At 45.5% G+C, this 21,498-nt stretch overlaps 1 protein-coding gene across 1 annotated transcript in view; it reads left to right on the top strand.

The window, feature by feature from the left end:
• TBC1D16 (TBC1 domain family member 16) overlaps positions 1-21,498 on the top strand; it is a 137,483-nt gene that overhangs the window by 40,650 nt on the left and 75,335 nt on the right. Inside the window, 2 exon segments of the mRNA XM_029599180.1 lie at positions 9,028-9,260; positions 18,683-19,286. Of these exon segments, the coding sequence (XP_029455040.1) occupies positions 9,028-9,260; positions 18,683-19,286 (837 nt within the window).

The following is a 21,498-nucleotide window of genomic DNA, read 5'->3' as shown; positions in this document are numbered from 1 at the left end:
TGAAACTGAAAATACCATCTGAGCACTGGAAACCTGAGGAACTTTGGCTGATCTTTCCTAATGGGGATGTGAAGAGAGGCCTCTGTCAGATCTAAGAATACCAGAAATCCCCTTTCCTGACTGCAGCAAGCATTGATTGCAAAGTTTACAGCTAAGGATAGGGTACCCTTCCTTTTTGGGTACCACATGGTAAATCTAATATCTGCCCCAACCCCTTTCTACCTCCAGGACCAGAATTGCTACCCCCAACAGAAAAAGCCAGTCTAATGTGTATCAAACTGCAGCCCTTTTCACCATTGAAACACACAGAGAGCCCATGAAGACCTCGACCACTGGATGAGCAATTTATAAAGCGAGGCTGGCCCTCATATCAGAAAAGACTCACTAGTCTGTTGTTAACTTGGTTCACTTTCTATTGAAAAAAAAAAAGCCAACCGACTTCCTATGTACGTACACAGAATCGCATTGTGCACCCTTAAGTCCCCCCAAACTGGGGCCTGAACTCTCATTGGTATCCTTTAATCTTATTCTTAGGCAACGCGTGAGACTTAGATTCTCTTAACTACCTAATCAATTTCTCCAAATCCTCTCAAACAGGCCGATGCAATACCAACGCGCTAAAAAGTGCGTCCAAACTGGACACGATTTTTTATTTTTTTTTAACACAAGCGCAATCACCTCTCCTGGGCGCTCAATGCAATAAGCAAATGAGCTGCCGCACTAAAATGGACAAACTGGGGTAGATTTTCAGAGCCCTGCTCGCCTAAATCCGCCCAAAACCGGGCGGATTTACGCGAGCAGGGCCCTGCGCGCCGGTGAGCCTATTTTACATAGGCTCACCGGCGCGCGCACAACCCCGGGACTCGCGTAAGTCCCGGGGTTTTCGGAGTGGGCGTGTCGGGAGGCGTGTCGGGGGGCGGGGCCGGATTGCGCGGCGTTTCGGGGGCGTGCCGGCAGCGTTTTGGGGGCGGGTACGGGGGCGGGGCTACGCCCCGGGGCGGTCCGGGGCGTGGCCTCGCCCTCCGTACCCGCCCCCAGGTCGCGGCCCGGCGCGCAGGGGTCCCGCTCGCGCGCGGGGATTTACGCCTCCCTCTGGGAGGCGTAAATCCCCCGACAAAGGTAGGATCGGGGTTTAGACAGGGCCGGGCGGGTGGGTTAGGTAGGGGAAGGGAGGGGAAGGTGAGGGGAGGGCAAAGGAAAGTTCCCTTCTAGGCCGCTCCGATTTCGGAGCGGCCTAGGAGGGAACGGGGGTAGGCTGCGCGGCTCGGCGCGCGCAGGCTATACGAAATCGATAGCCTTGCGCGCGCCGATCCAGGATTTTAGCCGATACGCGCGACTATGCGCGTATCTACTAAAATCCAGCGTACTTTTGTTTGCGCCTGGAGCGCAAACAAAAGTAGGCTGTTCGCGCTCGTTTGAAAATCTACCCCACTAGGAATAAATTGTGTGTCCTTCTTGCATCCATGGCATCGTGCGCCCAGAAGAAGTGGCTATGTGCTGGTTAGGAAACAGACGCTTGTAAAATTGAGTGTCCGTTTTCCTAACCTGACTGCCAGCAAGACTTCAAAAAAATTCTTTTTTTCACGTTACTGCTTTCTGTAGTTCCTCCGACTTAATATTGCCACGATATTAAGTCAGAGGAACCACAGAGGAGCAGTATTTTCTGCTTTGTCTATAAACCTTTTGGGCTTCTCAGGACAACACCAGCGCCAAGGCTGGTGTTAATTTTTGAGGGAAAAAATGTGCACATCAGGTACACATTTATTTTTTGCATAAGGGGGTACTAGCTAATAGCCTCATCAGCATGTCATTTACATGTGATAAGTGCTATTAACTACTCACTGGTTTGAACGCATGTTGTTGGCTCGCTGATCCCCTTATTGCATCAGGGGTTATGGATGCACATCCAACCACCGGTTAACCTGTGCGCTAGCCTGAATGCATGGGATTGTATCAGCCTGAAAGAGTTTTCCCTATAAAAAGGGAGGTTACCAATCTGGGACTTGGACTATACCTCCACTGCTCAACTGCAGAGTCAGAGTAGCTGCCTAACCGACACGCCTGACATCATATTTTTGGCAGCCATGCTCAGCAAACCTACGATGCATCAGGCATTAAAAGCCAAGCCCACTTCTAGGTATTCTGCCTCTTTCCCTTAAGGCGTTTCAATTGATTCTGCCACTGTGATCTGGTGCACCCAGCAAAAATATGCGCACGTCTTGATATTGTTGCAATCAGCTGTCCTGAGAGCTAAAGCCAAGACATCAAGAACCTCGTGAGATGAATTTCCATCTTCCAATCCTGAGAGACTTTTAAGGTCCCCACAGCTTTTGACTGGATTAGTGGTTTTCTCAGTGACCGCCAAGATTAATTATCCACTCTGGGCACCTAAGGGGACATAGCTTCACCATAGCTCTGCCAACCTGCAGATCAGCCTCCAGCATATCTCACTCCCCAAAAACCAATGGGGTAGATTTTCAGACGAGCGCGAACAGCCTACTTTTGTTTGCGCTCCAGGCGCAAACAAAAGTACGCTGGATTTTAGTAGATACGCGCGGAGCCGCGCGTATCCACTAAAATCCTGGATCGGCGCGCGCAAGGCTATCGATTTTGTATAGCCTGCGCGCGCCGAGCCGCGCTACCTCCCCCCGTTCCCTCCAAGGCCGCTCCGAAATCGGAGCGGCCTTGGAGGGAACTTTCCTTTGCCCTCCCCTCACCTTCCCCTCCCTTCCCCTACCTAACCCACCCGCCCGGCCCTGTCTACACCCCCCCCTTACCTTTGTCGGGGGATTTACGCCTCCCGGAGGGAGACGTAAATCCCCGCGCGCCAGCGGGCCTGCTGCGCGCCGGGCCGCGACCTGGGGGCGGGTACGGAGGGCGCGGCCACGCCCCCGGGCCGTAGCCACGCCCCGTACCCGCCCCCAAAACGCTGCCGACACGCCCCCGGAACGCCGCGACGACCGGGCCCGCCCCCCGACACGCCCCCGACACGCCCCCCTCCGAGAACCCCGGGACTTACGCGAGTCCCGGGGCTCTGCGCGCGCCGGGAGGCCTATGTAAAATAGGCTTCCCGGCGCGCAGGGCCCTGCTCGCCTAAATCCGCCCGGTTTTGGGCGGATTTAGGCGAGCAGGGCTCTGAAAATCTACCCCAATGACTTTACTGTCTGACAACAAGTAAAAATCTTAAGGGGACCTCTTCGCACCTCCAAAATAGGATTCTCTCTTTCTAGATCTGGCTCTTTATTCAGTTTCCTAGATCTGCCAGAGCCTGAGAAATCTGAGCCTCCAACTCATCCCTCTTAAAAAGACAGTCTAATTTTGAATATCCTCCTCAGTCCACTAGAATGTCCCTCTCCTCCAGAAGATCTTTTTCTCAGATTCCTGTTCCCCAAGAACTTCTCAGTAGACTCCTCTGGAAAATGTCTTCTGGAAGTCCCGGACTCTGTCTGCATCATAAATAATGTCAACTCTCCCCTTCTTAAGATGGGAGAGATAAACACCAGGAACAGCCCCCTTCTCAGCTCTAAATAATTAATAAGCTTTGTATATAAAAAATACAAATCTGGGGGTAAAAGGGTTCTTCACCCTCCTCCTCCATATTGTGGACCATAGAGGCTACCCCAAATCAAAATGCTGATCAGCAGCTCTCCCAGTCACAGGGGATAGCTTAGGAAGATCAAAGCAGGCCTCCCCCAAATGTCTTTGCATTGTGGGAGAAACAAAATGACCCCTGTTCCAACCCTGCTGGCTTCCCAGACAGTCTAACAGCCCAGCTGCAGATTCTCCCATGCAGCTCAATTTGTCTCCATGTCTGGGAAAGAGACTGCCTTCTTTTCAGGTCTCTGCAGAGCATGTGTGGTTTGCAAGTAAAAACTTCCCCCACACTGGAGGAAGTGCTTCCCATGCTCCACAGGACCCACCATGATCTCTATATTGTGTGGTGTGGCAACACTAACCTGCTCTAAAGATCTTTTCCTCCCTGCAGTAAGACACCCTGTCTCAAACAGCCTGCACCATGGACAGGACTGCTGCAATTCTCTCCTCTTATAGACTTACCACTGCTGCTACTGCTGCTGCTATTAGTACTACTGCTGCTATTACTACTACTACTACTACACAGTTCTGTAGTGCTATACAACATATTCTCAGCAGACTGTTCTGTTGCTTAACTTCCTTTATTCATTTTTGTTAAACCTCTCTTAAAAGGACCCAATCTGCAAAGGCTAAAAAGGAAACAAATTATACTTCCTTCAATGCAGACTCCTAAGAAGAGGCCAGGCAGAGATCTTTCCAGGGAGGGAGGAGTCCAGGGAATGAAGGAGCCAGCATCACTGGCTATCAGACCCTCCTCACTTCACAGGCACGAGCTACACAAGGGCTATCGACCCTTCTCTACCAGGGGGATGGTCCAAGAAACAGGACCTAATACCCCGGGAGCAAATTTATCTCCAAGTCAGACTCCAGGTTTTGTAAACTTACCATCTGCTGGAGACAGAGAATACTGAGCGACTACAGATGGCATATTGTCTTAAGTACCAGCAATATGGTGAAGCTTTTCTTCTCTGTCTCCATCTGCTGATACGGGAGAAAAGCCCATTTTTCTGGACTGATCTGGAGGAGGATGAGGAAGTCATGACCATCTCTGTAGCTCAGAAATATATCCTCTTTCTGATTACACTCTTCTGGCCAAAAGAGGTGTGCCCCTCACTTAAGAATCAAATTAACAAAGCAGTTTTCACAAGAACTTGTTGTTAGACCAGTTTTAAGAACCCTGCGCAGTTCTTCAAACCCTATGGCTTGGATGTCGTCCTGGCAGCATGTTCCCTGCACTGCCACAGCCTTAAAAGCCTACCTCTCTCAGTGCCTCACCTCCACTTGCTGTCACAGCTTGGGCTGCTAGTTTAGAACCCCAGAGCAGGAGCAGACTGGACCCAGGAGCTGGAACTGGATTGGCCTAGCACCAGGGTCTTCTGCTTGAGCAGCCACCTCCACCTCAAATTGAGTTGCCAGGTTCTGGTGGCTGGCAGGATGTGGCAGGAGGCGTACTGGGCACCCACTAGAGCAGAGCTTGGCTGTAGAAAACAGAAAGGTGCCCCACTGAAACACAAGAGGAGTTCACCACAATGACAGAAAAAAAACCAAAGACTAGACAGAACAAACGAACAAGGTCAGGAACCAGAAGGCCCCTGGTAAAGCCAATACGACAAGACACAAAGAAGGCCACACCAATACAAAGGCTAAATCTAAGGCACAGAGGGCCACAGCAAGGACAGACCAAGACCCAAGCTGAGGCAAGGTTCTGAGAGTGAAGGAGGCTTTTAAGGCTGTGGCAGTACAGGGAACATGGCTGCCTGCAGAACCTCCAAGCCATAGGGATTGGAGGATAGTGCAGTAGGTATCTTGGCCTGCTGAGAACTCCTGCTGACAGGAGGTGAGCACCTCACACAGATCCCTTACAGCAGTGCTTCTCAACCCAGTCCTCGGGGCACACCTAACCAGTCAGATTTTCAGGATACCCACAACGGATATGCATGAGAGAGATCTGCATATTCCATTGTTTGCCAGTATATCTCATGCATATTTGTTGTGGATATCCTGAAAATCTGAGTGGTTAGGTGTGCCTCGAGGACTGGGTTAAGAAGCACTGCCATACAGGAATTGGATGATGTGCTTGGAGCAGTTTGTTTGGTAGGTAGTGTCACTGGAGTATTCAATTCAGTTCAATCACATTTCGTACAGAATTGTAAACCAAAGCAATGTATATAAAAATCAACACTGGATGGATATAATAAATTATAGTGAAATTATAATCCAAATAAAATTCATACAGTAAAATAAGTAAAACTAATCAAGCTAAAACCTCTAAATAAAAGCATAATAAAAAAGCAAGGTTGAAACATTACAGTTCTAGAAATAAAACAATACTAAAACAATTGTGCATCAAAAAATAACAAATATATGTTCAGAAATATGATATACTGTTTGTATGCTGTCACCCTTAAAATGACAGTTGGCCAGGAGAAACCCACTCAACCATCAGATGAAGGATAGAAACATATGTGAATGTAAAATATAGGAAAGACCTCTGAGTACCTTTTATATTGCATCTGAAAATGCTTTAGAAAAAAAAAAGCTTTTAGATCTTTTCATGTAGTCTTTCTCCAGTCACAGTGATAGTGGTAGAATATTGCATATGCTGGGCACCAGCCAAGAAAAACAAATCTCGTGAGTGTGCTCAAGTCTAATATGTCTGGGGGAGGGGAGAACTAAAAGTTCCTGTTGGACGCATCTCAAGGAATGCATCAGATGATACAAGTTATGGGGGAGTTCCAAATCGAAAGGCCTTAAAACAGCAGGCATCCAATTTCAAACTCTATACAAAATGACACAGGGAGCAAGTACAAATCTAATAGAAGTGGGGGTCACATGATCATACTTGTGCTTGTTAAAAATTACTTTGGCAGCTGTGATTTGTACAGTTTGCAGCCTCCTAACCTGATTAGAAGTTAGACTATGAAATAAGGAATTGCAGTAATCTAAGAGGTTTACTATAAGTGAATGAGAGAGAAGTTTAAGATAAGAGGGATCTAAAAATGGTCACAAATGTCAGATGAATTGCAGGAAAAAAAAATAGGATTTCTTCATCAGACTGGATTTATGATCTGAAAAAGTCAATGAGGAATTGAAACATGCACCTAAAATGGTGATGACCTTCTTTAATAGTTTCCCCTGCCAGAGGGATTTGGTAATGGATTAGGGACATAAGAAATTGCCATACTGGGTCAGACCAAGGGTCCATCAAGCCCAGCATCCTGTTTCCAAAAGAGGCCAATCCAGGCCATAAGAACCTGGTAAGTTCCCAAACACTAAGTAGATCCCGTGCTACTGATACCACTAAGAGCAGTGGCTATTCCCTAAGTAAACTTGATTAATAGCAGTTAATGGACTTCTCCTCCATGAACTTTCCCAAACCTTTTTTAAACCCAGCTACACTAACTGTACTAACCACATCCTCTGGCATCAAATTCCAGAGCTTAATTGTGTGCTGAGTGAAAAAGAATTTTCGCCGATTAGTTTTAAATGTGCTACTTGCTATCTTCATGGAATGCCACTTAGTCCTTCTATTATCCGAAAGAGTAAATAATCGATTTACATTTACCCATTCTAGACCTCTCATGATTTTAAAGACTTCTATCATATCCCCACTCAGCCTTCTCTTCTCCAAGCTGAACAGCCCTAACCTCTTTAGCCTTTCCTCATAGGGGAGCTGTTCCATCCCTTTTATCATTTTAGTCGCCTTTCTCTGTACTTTCTCCATCACAACTACATCTTTTTTTTTGAGATGCGGCAACCAGAATTGTACACAGAATTCAAGGTGCGGCCTCACCATGGAGCGATATAGAGGCATTATGACATTTTCCATTTTATTCACCATTCCCTTTCTAATAATTCCCAACATTCTGTTTGCTTTTTTTGACTGCTGCAGCACACTGAGCTGACTATTTCAGTGTATTATCCACTATGACGCCTAGATCTTTTTCCTGGGTGGTAGCTCCTAATATGGAACCTAACGTCGTGTAACTACAGCATGGATTATTTTTCCCTATATGCATCACCTTGCACTTGTCCACATTGAGCATCCAAATGGCAGATGAAATTTAATCTTCAAATCTTGCAAGGTCCTCCTGCAATTTATCACAATCTGCTTGTGATATCATCTGCAAATGTAATTATGTCACTCGTCGTATTCCTTTCCAGATCATTTATAAATATATTGAAAAGCACCGGTTCAATTAAAGATCCAAGAGGCACTCCACTGTTTACTCTTTTCCACTGAGAAAATTAACCATTTAATCCTATTCTCTGTTTCCTGTCTTTCAACCAGTTTGTAATCCACAAATGGACACTGCCTCCTATCCCATGACTTTTTAGTTTCCTTAGAAGCCTCTCCTGAGGGACTTTGTCAAATGCCTTCTGAAAATCCAAATACACTACATCCACTGGCTCAGCTTTATCCACATGTTTATTAACTCCTTCAAAAAAATGAAGCAGATTTGTGAGGCATGCCTTGCCTTGGGTAAATCCATGCTGACTGTGTTCCATTAAACCATGTCTTTCTATATGGTCTGTGATTTTGATCTTTGGAATAGTTTCCATTATTTTTCTGGCACTGAAGTCGGGCTCACTGGTCTATAGTTTCCTGGATCGCCCCTGGAGCCCTTTTTAAATATTGGGGTTACATTGGCCACCCTCCAGTCTTCAGAAACAATGGATGATTTTAATAATAGGTTACAAATTTTAACTATTAGATCTGAAATTTCATTTTTGAGTTCCTTCAGAACCCTGGGGTGCATACCATCCAGTCCAAGTGATTTGCTACTCTTTAGCTTGTCAATCTGGCCTACTACATCCTTCAGGTTCACAGTGATTTGGTTAATTCAACTGAATCATCACCCTTGAAAATCATCTCTGGAACCGGTATCTCCCCAACATCCTCATTAGTAAACATAGAAGCAAAGAATTAATTTAGTATTTCTGCATTGGCCTTAATTTCCCTAAGAGCCCCTTTAATTCCTCAGTCATTTAACAGTCATCTACACCTCTGCTTTCTAACAAACCACATGGCTTCTGACTTAGAGGGTTTGGCTAAGTTAAATGAGTTAAGCCAACTAGCTACTAATGTAAGACCAATTACATTTAAATAGAGGATCAACAGAATCCAAATCACAGCTTACAGTGATCTGCATATCAGCATAAAAACAGCTAGTGAAACCAAGAATCTGAATCAATATTGCTAAAGGTGCTAAATAGCGATTAAAATGAATAGGCCTATGCATGATGTTAACCCTGCACCTGTATATTACCACATTCTACATATTGTCAGCTCTTAATTATGCCAGGGTTACATGCTTTCTATGCCAGCTTCTATTAGCAAGTGTTTGGGACTCATTTTTAAGGGGTTGTGTTATTTGGCTTCCATTCTCACGTTCTAACATGGCTTCTTTGTTTTTGTGTCTCTTGTGCTAGATATTTTGCGGTAGAAAGGCTCTGGTTGAAGTCTTCAGATAATGGAAACAGTCTCCTGGAGATGTCTCTGGGTCGCCTCCTTCGACGTGCCTCTTCTAAAGCTTCAGACCTCTTGACCTTGCAGTCCAGTGGCGGGTCATCCTCCATATTGGATGGTGAAATTATTTATTCTAAAAACAATGTGTGTGTTCACCCTCCAGAGCTCCTGCAGGGGTTGGGAGCACATCACCCAGGTGAGGCTGCCTGTGAAGGGGATCATTACATAGTATCTCTCTCTTTTGCTATTGAAGTGCAGTAAAGCTGAAGGTCTTAAGAAGCTGCTGTGACAGAACTCGCATGGCTGCTTTTGGTATCTGAGCACAATCCTAGCAAATTACACCAAGGTTTCCATTGCATTGATTTGGTATATTTTGCAATTTTATGGTAGGAAACCAGCTGAAAAACAGATTGATTTAATTGATGTGTTGAAGAAAGGGAGTATGAGTTCTAATCACTGTTTCCTCTAAGCTGTGCACGTGTGTGTGTGCGCACACAGCAAAACATAGTGTGCACAAGGAATCCCGATATTATTTGCATTATACTAGCTCATAGCACACACACATTTGAACTCGGCATATATGAAATTGCACAAAAGAAAATTTTTGTGCGTGTAGTCTTTCAAACATTAGATGGAACATTAGCCCCAACCTCCGCTTCCAAGCCAAAGTCAAAAACTGAGAAAAACATTTTTCCTTATCTTGCCAGATCAACCCAGTCAAATGGGTTATCCTTGCTCATCAGTAGATGGAGGCAGAAAACACAAGCCTTTTCAGATGTCATGTTCCCCTATATAACTCGGTGCAGCAGGAAAGGCTGTCAATTGTTCTCTGCCTCCAGCATCGGAAGGACTATGCAGCAGGAAGGCGAGCTATATCTCCTTCCTGCTGCATAGTGGGGAGGGGGGTGTATGTGTAATATATATATTTATTTTATGGTTTGTTTTTTTTTTTGCTAATCTCCCGTATAATGGCCCTGTGGGTTGATCTTTTTTATTTATTTATTTATTTATTTATTTTTAATAATGTTCTCTTTATTAAATTTTTAAGTGTGTAGACATTTTAAACAAGGCAAACAAGTAGTGTAGCATAGGACATCACAACTCCATAAATTCTAATACAAGAAAAATATCAATACATCTGCTTTACTTGTACATATAATCTAGGGGGAGAGAGGAAAAAGTGTCATTATGCAAACATATATATAAATATATGTATATATACACCTAATGACTTATACAAAATAAATGTAAGAGAGAGAAGCAGAATAATGTATTATTATTGGTCTGTTTCTCAAATAAAACTATGCTAGATTCTCATTCAAACTAGTTTTATCACTCAGAAATGTTTCCAGGTGTAGAAGGTCTGTGAACATAAATTTCTTTGCCTGAAGGTAACATAGCAATATCAAGGAAATTTCAGAAAGAAAGTGGCTCCAATTGCCACAGTTTTACCCTTCAGGGAGAGAAAATGTTTCCTACGAGCCTGTGTGGCTCTGGAGACATCAGGGTATATTTGAATTTTCTGGCTGCAAAAGTTTGCATCCTTATTCTTAAAAAAATTCCTAAACACTTGCTCCTTATCTTGTTCTAACATAAAAGAAACAAATAGAGTTGTCCTGTTATTGATTATATCAATTGATTCCTCTAAGAAGGTGGACACTCCTAAACATGCTGAATTACCAGCATCTCCACTTTGTACTTTTCTCACTCCATCAACTCATTTGGGAAAATAGAAAATTCTAGAAACTTGAGGAATATTATTATCACTATAAGTATTTCCTTAAGAAATTTTTTAAACATTTCGTGTGGGGACAACAGACATGTTTGGGGAAAATTAACCAATCTAAGATTTTTTGATCGGCTTAAATTTTCAATGTTGTCTATTTCTCCATGTAATGCTAGATTGTCTGTCTTTAATATAAAACCGGTGCGATATGTATTGTATACAGGAACATCGGTATAGAAAAAAATCAAAATAAAATAAATAAATATACATGCCTTGGGAATTTTGTATTAACTGATATTAAGAAGTTAATTGACCCCCCAGTTGTTTCTAAACTAACAATTTTCCTACCATGTTCATCAACAATAGCTCTATTTGCAATTACTAAAGCAGACAAGTGTTCATTCATATAAGAAACATTCATGTCTAGATTAGTTATTAAACTCAACGAGTCTATCAATAAGACATTAGATGGGGGATCAGCAAGTTGTAATCTACCTGCATTTACAAATGTACCTTCCTCAGTAAAAGACTGGTTAGCTATTATAGCTACAGTCTGTTGAACCTAGTACCAAGATATTATCATTACCACCCATAGTTGTTACCATTGTCACCCTTAGGGGTAGATTTTAAAAGCAGCGTGCGCGGCATACACCCGGCGCACGCACATGTACGCCTGATTTTATAACATGCGCAGGCGCGCGCATGTTATAAAATCCGGGGTCGGCGAGCACAAGGGGGTGCACAATTGTGCACCTTGCGCGCGCCGAGCCCGCTCCAAGCCGCGCTGCCTTCTCCCGTTCCCTACCCCCCCACCCCACCTTCCCTTCCCTACCTCCCCCGCCCTTACTTCAGCCCCAAGGTAGGGGGGAAAGTTGCGCGCGCAAGATAAGGAGCAAGTGTTTTAAAATAGGCCCGGCACGCGTAACCCTTTTAAAATCCGGCCCTTAGTTGTTAAATTATTCAATGGATGTGGAGGAGAAGGACTTTTGCCAGGACTCAATGTGGTTGAAAAGTCATCACTCACAGTCCTCTATAGGCATTTCGGACATCCTGATCACATGGACGTCCATTGCTTCCTTTTCTTCCCCATACAGATACGGCCAAATAATCCACAACAAACAACTGGCCAAACAATCCGGACAAAGCCGCATGCCCCTTTGGGTCTCAATTGGCGGCAAGGCTGGGCTGTTCAAACAGCCAGCTCAGATGAAAAAAACACTCGCACTGCAAGGGGGGGGGACACAGGAAGCCCAGCTGCTCCTTTCTCTCACCTCCGGAGCTCTCCTGTGGGTTGATCTATTGGGACAGCTTAAACCGAGCTGAAAAAGGGGAATTGGCTGCTCTTACTTCTCTAGAGGAAAAAAGAAATCCAGATGGGCCTGATCTGAGAAGACCTTGCACCCAGTAGTGGGAGCAAAAAGCTGTGCACCAAAAAAAAAAACCAAAACAGGAGAAATACAGCTACAGATTCCTGTGGTAGGCCAGTGGAGTTTGTTCTGGTTACATACAAGACTTATGCAATGAAGAGAGGGAGCCAACAGAGGTTTGTTACCCCCTAAACCTGGAGAGGGATAGTATCTAGGTTCGAAGAAACCCCTGTATAAAGGTCCTCTGATGAACCACTCCTGAACCTCCCACAGCATTCAGAGAGATCCATGGGTAGCACAGTAGTCAGGGGGAGGCTCTGAAGAAGCAAAGATGACATAATTTGCAGGTGAGGACGCAGTGGTTATCCTCTTTAGGATGAACTTGGGGTGTTTGTATTACTTGGGATATAATCTCTGAAACTTTCAGAGATTCAGTTTTAGAGGTGAGTAAGAAACCCCTTAAAGCCTTCCCTCTGTATCCAGCAGTATAGGAGATGATTTCAGCAGAATGAAAAACTCCATACTCCTCTGTTAGGATCGGGAGAATCATGCAGGTACTGTACCCAATCCAAAAGGCAGAAGTGAGCCACTTGTTTCGTATGTCAAAGGTGGATGCACCAGTGCTGCAGTCACACAAAAAACAACAATTCCAGTGGAAAGGAGCATGAATGACCCTGAAGGACCCCCAAGATAGGAAAATTGAAACTGCTCTGAAAAGATCCTTTTGAGATTGCTATCTGGAGAACCAAACTGGTAATCTCTGGGTGGTAATTGGTTAGATCATTGATTCAATGGGCCCAGCAGCTGCAGCCACATGTGAAGGAGTTCTAGGACACCTGAGCTAGAGAATTGGCTAAGCTACAATCAGGAGCAGCCTTCTTAGCGGACTCTTTGTATGACTCAATTAGGACATCAGCTAAACAGGTTGTTACGGTAGTGGCAGCTAGGAGATTGCTATGACTTAGGAACTGGAAGAAAGATTCAGCTCCAAGCCTGTTGGTGTAGGCTACCCTGGTAAAGGACTTGGAGGTCCAGGTCTTTGAGCAGAGGAGCAACAAGAGACCCTCATGCTCCTCATCAGGAGATCAGACAGCATAGATCTGGGAGACATGTCACCCTCTCAGAAACCTAGGCTACTGACATCAGCATATTCTTTTTAGGGGAGCCAAAAAAGTGGTTGAGAAGGAAGAGCTGGGGATGCTACGGGGATCTGAAACTCAAAATGAGGCTACGATAGTCCACTCTTTGCCTCCACCAGTCGGCGTCCATTTGGCACAGGTATAGAAGGAATGGACCCGTATTACCATGGACAAATCGGTCTTGGAGGTTTAACAGGGTTATGCCCTCAAACTGGTCGCTCTTTTTCCAGAGGCCTTTATCCAGTCCCCTTCCAGACTGGGCTCAAGGAAACCAGCTATCCAAGAGACATTAGATTGACTGCTCTAGTTAGAGGCTATAATGCCAGGTCCCAAGGGGGAGGTCAGGAAAGGAATATACTTCATTTATTTTGTGGTTCCCAAGAAGAAGGGGATATTTCAGCCAGTTTTGGACTTAAAAATGTCAACAGAGTACTCCGAGTACTCCACTCTCAAATTGAAATTTTAAGATTAGTAATGCTAGCAGTGAGGAAGGGAGAGTTTCTCACCTCCTTAGACATTTCTGAAGTGTATCTTCTTCCCTGATGGGGATATGAACATCAGAGATCTTTGAGATTCTTGATATTGAGGAAACTTTACCAGTGCACAGTCATGTCTTTTGGGCTTGGCTACGGCCCTACAAACCTTTTACCATAGTGATGGTGGCACTCCTGTGAAAAGAGGGAATATTAGTTCTCTCCTATTTGGATGGTTGGCTAATCAGAGCCAGGTTGAAGCAGGAGATCCACAAACAGAATTCTTCAGCTCTTGGAAACTCTAGGTTGGGTAGTCAACAGAGAAAGGCAGCTTCAACCAGCTCAGTCCATATTTTTACCTGGGAGCCTGGTTCAGCCCGAGGTTAGGGAAAATGATAAGCGTGAGAATTGCCAAGCTGCAGGTACAGGTGAAGGAGCTGTTGACTTTCAAGGCTTCTCAAGTAAGATTGTATCTGTAGTTATTAGGGTAAATGGCTGCAGCCATAGATGTAGAATCCTAGATGAAGGCTCACGTGCACTCCCTGCAGAGAGTCCTGCTGTCTCAATGGTTTCCTCAAAGGCAAAACTATGAATGGACTCTCCCCTTTATCAAGAGAGACCAAGAGCAATCTGTAGTAGTGTCTGTTCTAGCCTAATCTAACAAAATAGTAGATCTGGACCCCACCTAGATTAGGTCATGATTGTTAGAGATGCCAGGTTGGGGGGCTCACTGCGGGAGTCTGTAGCACAGGGCCACTGGTCAACCTTGGAAGCCTTATGGATAAATAAGCCAGTCAGAGACTTCCACCCAGCATTAAAGAGGCAGGCAGTAAGAATTCTGTTGAACAGTTCCATGGCAGTAGCCTACATGAACAGGCAGGGGGGTACCAAGAGCCCTTGGTTGGCACAGAAAACAAGTTTGCTAATGACCTGGGCAGAAGTGAATCTCAAGGCACAATCAGCATTGCATATAGCAGAGGGGGACAACATAAGAGTGGACTTTCTGAGCAGACACAGACCCAGGGGAATGCAAATTTGCGGAACAGGCCTTTTCGTAGATTGTGTCTGTTATGGCCGTCGGCCGTGGCCGTCCACAGCAGGCTCAACTCACCTCTTGTCATGCTTGGTTCACTTCCCCCAGTACACTTGCGGCGTTGGCCAGCCGCTGCCGCCGCATTCCTCCTAGCTCCCCATTTTCCACATGGTGGCTGAGATGCCGCCGACCAGCATTCCGACCCTGAGCCTCCCTAGGCGCGTGCGCGCCAGCTGTCCTCTCTTTAAAGGGCCAAGCGTGGGAACTTCAGGCTGGTCCCCGGCTGATGACATCACAGGCCCGGGATATTTAAGCTTCACCTCCAGCCACCAGTAACCAACTTGGCAACGAGTTCCCTGGTCCCTAGTGGTGCCTTTCCTTCGCTATGGACCTGGTGTTCCTGCTCTTAAGTTCTCTGTGGTTCCTGTCCAGTGCTACCCGCTCCTCAGGGCCTGGCTCAGCACGGCTTCACCTGGACTCTCTCTCAAGCGCTTCCCGCTCCTCGGGGCCTGGCTCAGCGCTGCTTCACCTGGACTCTCTCTCAAGCGCTTCCCGCTCCTCGGGGCCTGGCTCAGCACGGCTTCACCTGGACTCTCTCTCAAGCGCTTCCCGCTCCTCGGGGCCTGGCTCAGCGCTGCTTCACCTGGACTCTCTCTCAAGCGCTTCCCGCTCCTCGGGGCCTGGCTCAGCGCTGCTTCACCTGGACTCTCTCCCTGCGCTACCCACTCCTCGGGGCCAGGCTCAGCGCTTCTGCACCCAGACCCTCTGTCAAGCACTTCCCGCTCCTCCATTTGGATTCATACCGCAGTTCCTCTGCGTTGCTCTCCTACTGGCACCTGCTACAGCGGGTTCCCCGCTCTAGCCCTTATTCAGCATAGCACAGTCAAGCTTCTGTACCTCCTCATCTCGAGACCATTTCCACATGGTCCTGCGCTGCAGTCCTCGCAGCTACTGTGATGTTGCGTCCCTGGAGCCTCTCTCTCCTTCCCTCTGAGAGTGCTCCTGTCTTGGACTGTATCTAACCCCTCTGACACTCTCTGCATCCAGTCGCCAACTCTCTCCGGGACCAGCCACCCAGAGGTACCGGTGAAGCCCAGCTTGCCTCTGTTCCCAGCCAGCCTCGCCTCCCGATGGTGGGGACCTGTGGGACCCAATCCCTCAGGTAGAAACAGCCCCACCTCGGGCCAAGGGTCCACAATTCCTAACAGTGTCTAAATAGAGGACCCCTCACTGGGACCTGATGGCAACCTACCAAAATGCCAAGGAAGCAAATCTCTTCAGCCGGTGAAGAGAGAGGGGCTTGAAAGGTATAGTTACCCTGATCCATCTTTGGCAATCAAACTAGCTTCTATATGTATTCTCTCCCTTTCCCATGATAGGACAATTTCTTCAAAAGATCATGACCCAACATGGGCAGGTCATTCTAGAGGCTCTGGATTGGGCCAGATACCCTTGGTATGCAAATCTGATCAGGTTAAAGAAGGAAGAGCCACTCGGTTTTGCTTCAGACAAAGGGCTTCTTTCACAAGGTTTGGTGATAATAGAGCATCCAGCACCATTCGATCTTGTGGCCCGGCTATGGAAAGAAAGAGATTAAGAAGGAATGGCTGTTCAGAAGTGATCATCAGGACAGTGCTGAAGCAAGGAAGATATCCACTTCACTGTCATACTTCAGAGTATGGAAGATCTTTAGAGCCTGGTGCTGTAGCAAGGCTCTGTTTCCCTTCAAAGCCCCATAGACTTCAATCCTAGAATTTCTATAGGTTGGTTTGGAGAAGGGTTCAGCACTAAACTCTGTCATGGCTACAAGGGGCAGATTGGGTGCAGTCCCTCAGTCTGGATGTAGCATTTGTTTTTTTGAGGGTTTTTTTTAGAGGGAAAGGGTGAAACATGTGGCCTCCAGGCTGTCAGATGATACTGTGTTGGATCTGAACCTAGTGCTGAGATTCCTAGCAATAGCCCCCTTTGAGCCACTGAGTAGGTGTTAGACAAGGACCTAATGTTGAAAATGGTGAGCCTAATATTCAAACAGCAATTAGCTGGCTAAGTGGTGCCTCTGAATATCAGCAGATCCATTTAGCCGGCTAAGTTTTTAGTCAGCTATGACAGGAATGAGCAGATTAGGGAGGAGTTGCATTGTGGCTAGATAAATTAATGAACTAACTCGGTATTCAGAGTTAGCTGGCTGATTTATCTGGCCAACTCTGGTTGGGCCAAAGGGCTATCCTGAAGTTATACATAACTGGCTAGTTTTAAGATAGCCGGGTATATTCAGCGCTGCAGCTGTGCCACTGAATATACAGTATTACCGTAGTTAACCAGTTCAGTAAAACTGGCTAACTAGCAGAGCCGTGCAGTATCTGAATATGGACCTTGGTATTCCTAATGGTCATCTGTTCAGCCAGAAGAATTTCAGAGCTCCAGGTGCTGTCATATACAGATCTTCATTTGTTTTCGAAGGACCTGGTCACCATTTGACCAGTGCCTTCCTTTTTACCAAAGGTGGTATCCTGAGTTTCGTCTGAATCAGGTGATATCACTACCTGCATTCCAGAGGCGGGAGTGTACAGGGTCAAGGGAGACTTTCTGGATGTGTGTAAGGCACTGATAAGGTACCTGAAAGTCACAAATGCCTTCTGGAGGTCAGATAGATTGTTCATACTCTTCGAAGGACAGTGAAAGGGGAAGGCAACTTCAAAAGTGGTCAGCGCAAGGTGGATTAAGGAGGCAATCTTTGTCGCTTATTTCACAAAAGGCAAATGGATCCCGCAGTGTCTGAAGGCACAGGCCTTGTCATAGGTGGAGAAAAGACTAGTCTTTCCACATGGCATATGCAGGGTAGGCACATGACTTTCTTTATATTCATTTATCAAGCATTACAAGTTAGATGTTCAAGCTAAGGAGAACTAGGTATTTGGCACGAGAGTCCTGGAGGCCATGATGGCCTCATCCCACCTGGGTTAGCTACTGCTCAAGCATGTCCCATTCATCTAGACTGATCTGGCAGAACAAAAAGGAAGATGAAATTTAGGCATGCCTGTTAATTTTCTTTCCTTGAGACCTGTCAGACCAATAGAGAAACCACCCAAGGGGCCATTGTAATTCTTTTTTCTTCCATTTTTTAGTTCTTGTTCAGAAATATTTGTCTCCTAGTATCAGCATAAAAGGGAGGAGAAAAGAGTCTCCAGAGAAGTAAGAACAGGAGAGCCTATCTGGCACTCAGATATATATATCATTTTTGTTTAGATATTCGGGGTAGATAAAAACATATTTGTAGATTAGACAAAAACTTGGGCAAGAAACTGACAGCCTTTCTTGCTGCGCCCAGCTATATAGGGGAATATGACATCAGTAAAGGCTTGTGTTTTGTGCTTCCAGCTGCTGGCAAGCAAGGATAACCCATTCGTTTGGACTGATCTGTCAGGACTCAAGGAAAGGAGATTAACCAGTATACTTGAATTTCACCATTGCTAGATTTACTACGACTTTTCTTCCATTTTGTGTCTATGGGAAAAACCCTTAGGGCCTGATTTTAAAAAGCATATACTCGAGTAAGAGGGCTTTTGAAAATTGCCACATTGAATTGTCCATAGGATTTACTCGAGTAAGTGCACTTTACTTGAGTTTATGGCTTTTGAAAATTGCTAAAATAGTATGTTACAATTACGCGCATAACTCCTTTGAAAATTACCCCCTTAGGGAACCAGCTACTTCATTTGTTATCTGGACAGTCATGTGTTTGACAGTTTTTAAAGTGGCCCGCACTATCATTACATAAACAGATTAGAGATTAAAGTTGTTCTCCCTGTATTTAAAGAAAGTATTTCATATTACTTTACTTTGTTTTTGATTAGTGGCTGCTTTCTCTGTCCTCTTTAAGGTTATATGTGCGTTTACATGGAGAAGGATGAACTATTGGGTACTACGCTTATTCTGGCATGGGTTCCAAACTCTCGCATCCAAAGGCAGGATGAGGAAGCTCTGCGCTACATCACCCCTGAAAGCTCCCCTGTGCGCAAAGCTCCCCATAAGCGAGGCCGCCACCTACAGGGTACTGCCAGACAGGCCTCTCACACAGAACAGAAAGCAGTATTAGTGCCCAGAGAGGAGGATGCCCTGGAGGTGTCTCAGCATGTCAAGAATGTCATTCACATCAGCTCCTACACTGAGCAAGGCGATGGGCCACCCTCTGTGGTGGAGGCTACGCACAATCCCACCCAACCAGCCCACAGTGACTCAGGGATTTTATCGACAATCAGTTCTCAGGAGGAGCAGAACAGATCAGAACTTTCGGAGGAAGGCCTGGAATCCAGACCAGAGCAGGGAGAGGATGAGTGCTCCTTGGATCTCTCTGCAGATGATGTGAGCAGGGACAGTACTTTTGACTCTGATTCAGATGCCTTCTCCTCCCCATTCTGTCTCTCTCCCATCAGTGAAGCTCTGGGAGAGAGTAGCAGCTCGGTGTTTCTGGAAAGCAGCAGCAGGTGAGTTTCCTTCCCATAAAACTCAGTATGTTGGGTGTGCGATGGAAATAATTCAGGTTGTTACTTCCATTACAAGAAACAAAACATGAGGTTTTTATGGTGTTTTGGGGCAACGTTAATCTTTATAAACCTTCCCCCTCTTTTTGGGTATTGATCTGTGGATTGGCTGTGCAGATATCGCCACTTCATTTTATGCATAGAGGGAGGAGCATGGCCCACAGACTCAGGAAATCTATTCCATGCGTAAGGCACGGCAAGACGGAAAGCACAGAGCTGGGACTTGGCGGTGGAAGAGAAGGGCACAAATAAGAGTGACTTGCTTGATGAATGGAGTTCAAAAGGAAGGATGTAGGGAGAGACAAGGCAGGTGATGAGGGATCCGCAGAGTTGAATGCATTTGTAGGCGAGTAAGAAAAGTTGGAGCCGTGTGCAGAAGCAGACCTGGAACCAATGTAGTGACAATATAGTGTAGACAGACAGCTGCTTAACTTCAGCTGCTTGTTGCCCCGCAGATTATTATTTTTTTTTATATACCAACATTTGATCTGAGATATCACATTGGTTTACATTCAGGTACTGTAGGTATTTCCCTATCCCCAGAGGGCTTACAATCTAAGTTTTTGTACCTGATCGTATTGCTTCCCCTGTCTCTAGGTTCTCTTCTTACAGCAGTGATGCATACTCTTGCTATGGCTGCACCCAGGAACTGGCTGCACATTCTGCTCTTCAGTTTTGAAACAATTCCCTTACCCATGTGCCAGTCTGAATGTCCTTTCCTTTGTAATTTTGTGAAGAATAACAAAGCAGTTACTAATTGTATGTCAGGCATTCCTGTTCCTTATGCTTTTACAATTCATTTTCCGTTCCCTGATGTCTCTTGTGCAACGTGCATGTCTCTAGTGTGAGGGATGTGAAAAGGTGAAGGTTGGAGAATGTACAAGCAGAGACACTGAGGAGACATGAAAGTGAGAGCTTAGAGAGAAAGCTTTAGGTGGTGTCTGACTGCAGAGGAAGAGATTCCCTAACCATTAATGATTGTGGAGGGAGGAGCAGCTGGACAGCTTGAGAAGAATGTGTTAGCACAATAGCTTGGAGGGTAGGTGTGGTGTGTGAAACCATATGTGCAGCTGCCAGAGGGGCAGAGTGGAGCAGCCAGATTGGGCCTTTGGACGCCTGAATAGTGATATTGAAATCTTACGATGCTTTTTGCAAAATATGATTTCACTGCTCCTCTTCAAAGTGATGTTTAAATCTGTTTCAAAGTACCTATAAGCTTACAGCCTTCTAGACATTACTTCTGGGAATAACTTTCCTAAACTGCTCATATCATGATGTTCCACTCCTTTTGTGATTGTCAAGACTTATCTACCTCATCTGCCAGCTCAGATCTAGATACTTATATCCTGCCATTAATTAAGATATGTCCTAAGCAGGGAAAGCTCATTGCTAGATTAAAGATTGGTGTATTAAAACTGATTTTTAAATAATAAACTAAGCAAACAGAATTTAGAGAAGGGTTATTGCCCAGAGCATAGGACTGGGAAGTTAGAACATAACATAAGAATTGCCATACTGTGTCAGACTGAGGGTCATTCAAGCCCAGTATCCTATTTCTATCAGTGGTCAATTCAGATCACAAGCACCTGGCAAGATCCCAAACAATAAATAGATCCCATACTGCTATTGAGCAGTGATAAGTAGTGGCTATTCCCTAAGTCTACTTGGTTAATAATAGTTTATGGTCTCCTCCAGGAATTTATCCAAACCTACTCTGACCCTAAAGAATTCCCTTTCCCTCCTTGCTGGGCACATTGACGTCCAGGAATCATCATTAAGGAACGAATTTTCAAAGCTATTTACATGCACATAAAACATGGTTTCCTAGCATGTGAATAGATAGAATCAGGACCAGTGAGTTATGAACTTCTACCAGTAGATGGGGACAGAGCAAGCTGACGTATATATAATCCTGTCATGACATCAGCCTGCCAGTATTCTCCATCTCCAGCAGATAGTGGACATGCATTTCCCTACTGAGGATTGCTTTGAAATTTAGAGGAGAATTAATAGGAGCTTTGACTTGCCCCGCTTTCCTATGGTGATACCTAATGGTCCCTCCCCCAGTTGAGAATTCCTGAGGTGATTTCCATGGTCCCTCAGATGACTGCCTTGGACCAGTAGCTGGTTCTTAGCCAGTGTGGACTTAGCTGAT

Source organism: Rhinatrema bivittatum, chromosome 4 (genome assembly GCF_901001135.1).
Source record: "Rhinatrema bivittatum chromosome 4, aRhiBiv1.1, whole genome shotgun sequence".
Lineage (NCBI taxonomy): Eukaryota > Metazoa > Chordata > Amphibia > Gymnophiona > Rhinatrematidae > Rhinatrema > Rhinatrema bivittatum.
This window is presented reverse-complemented; position numbering and strand designations above follow the sequence as displayed.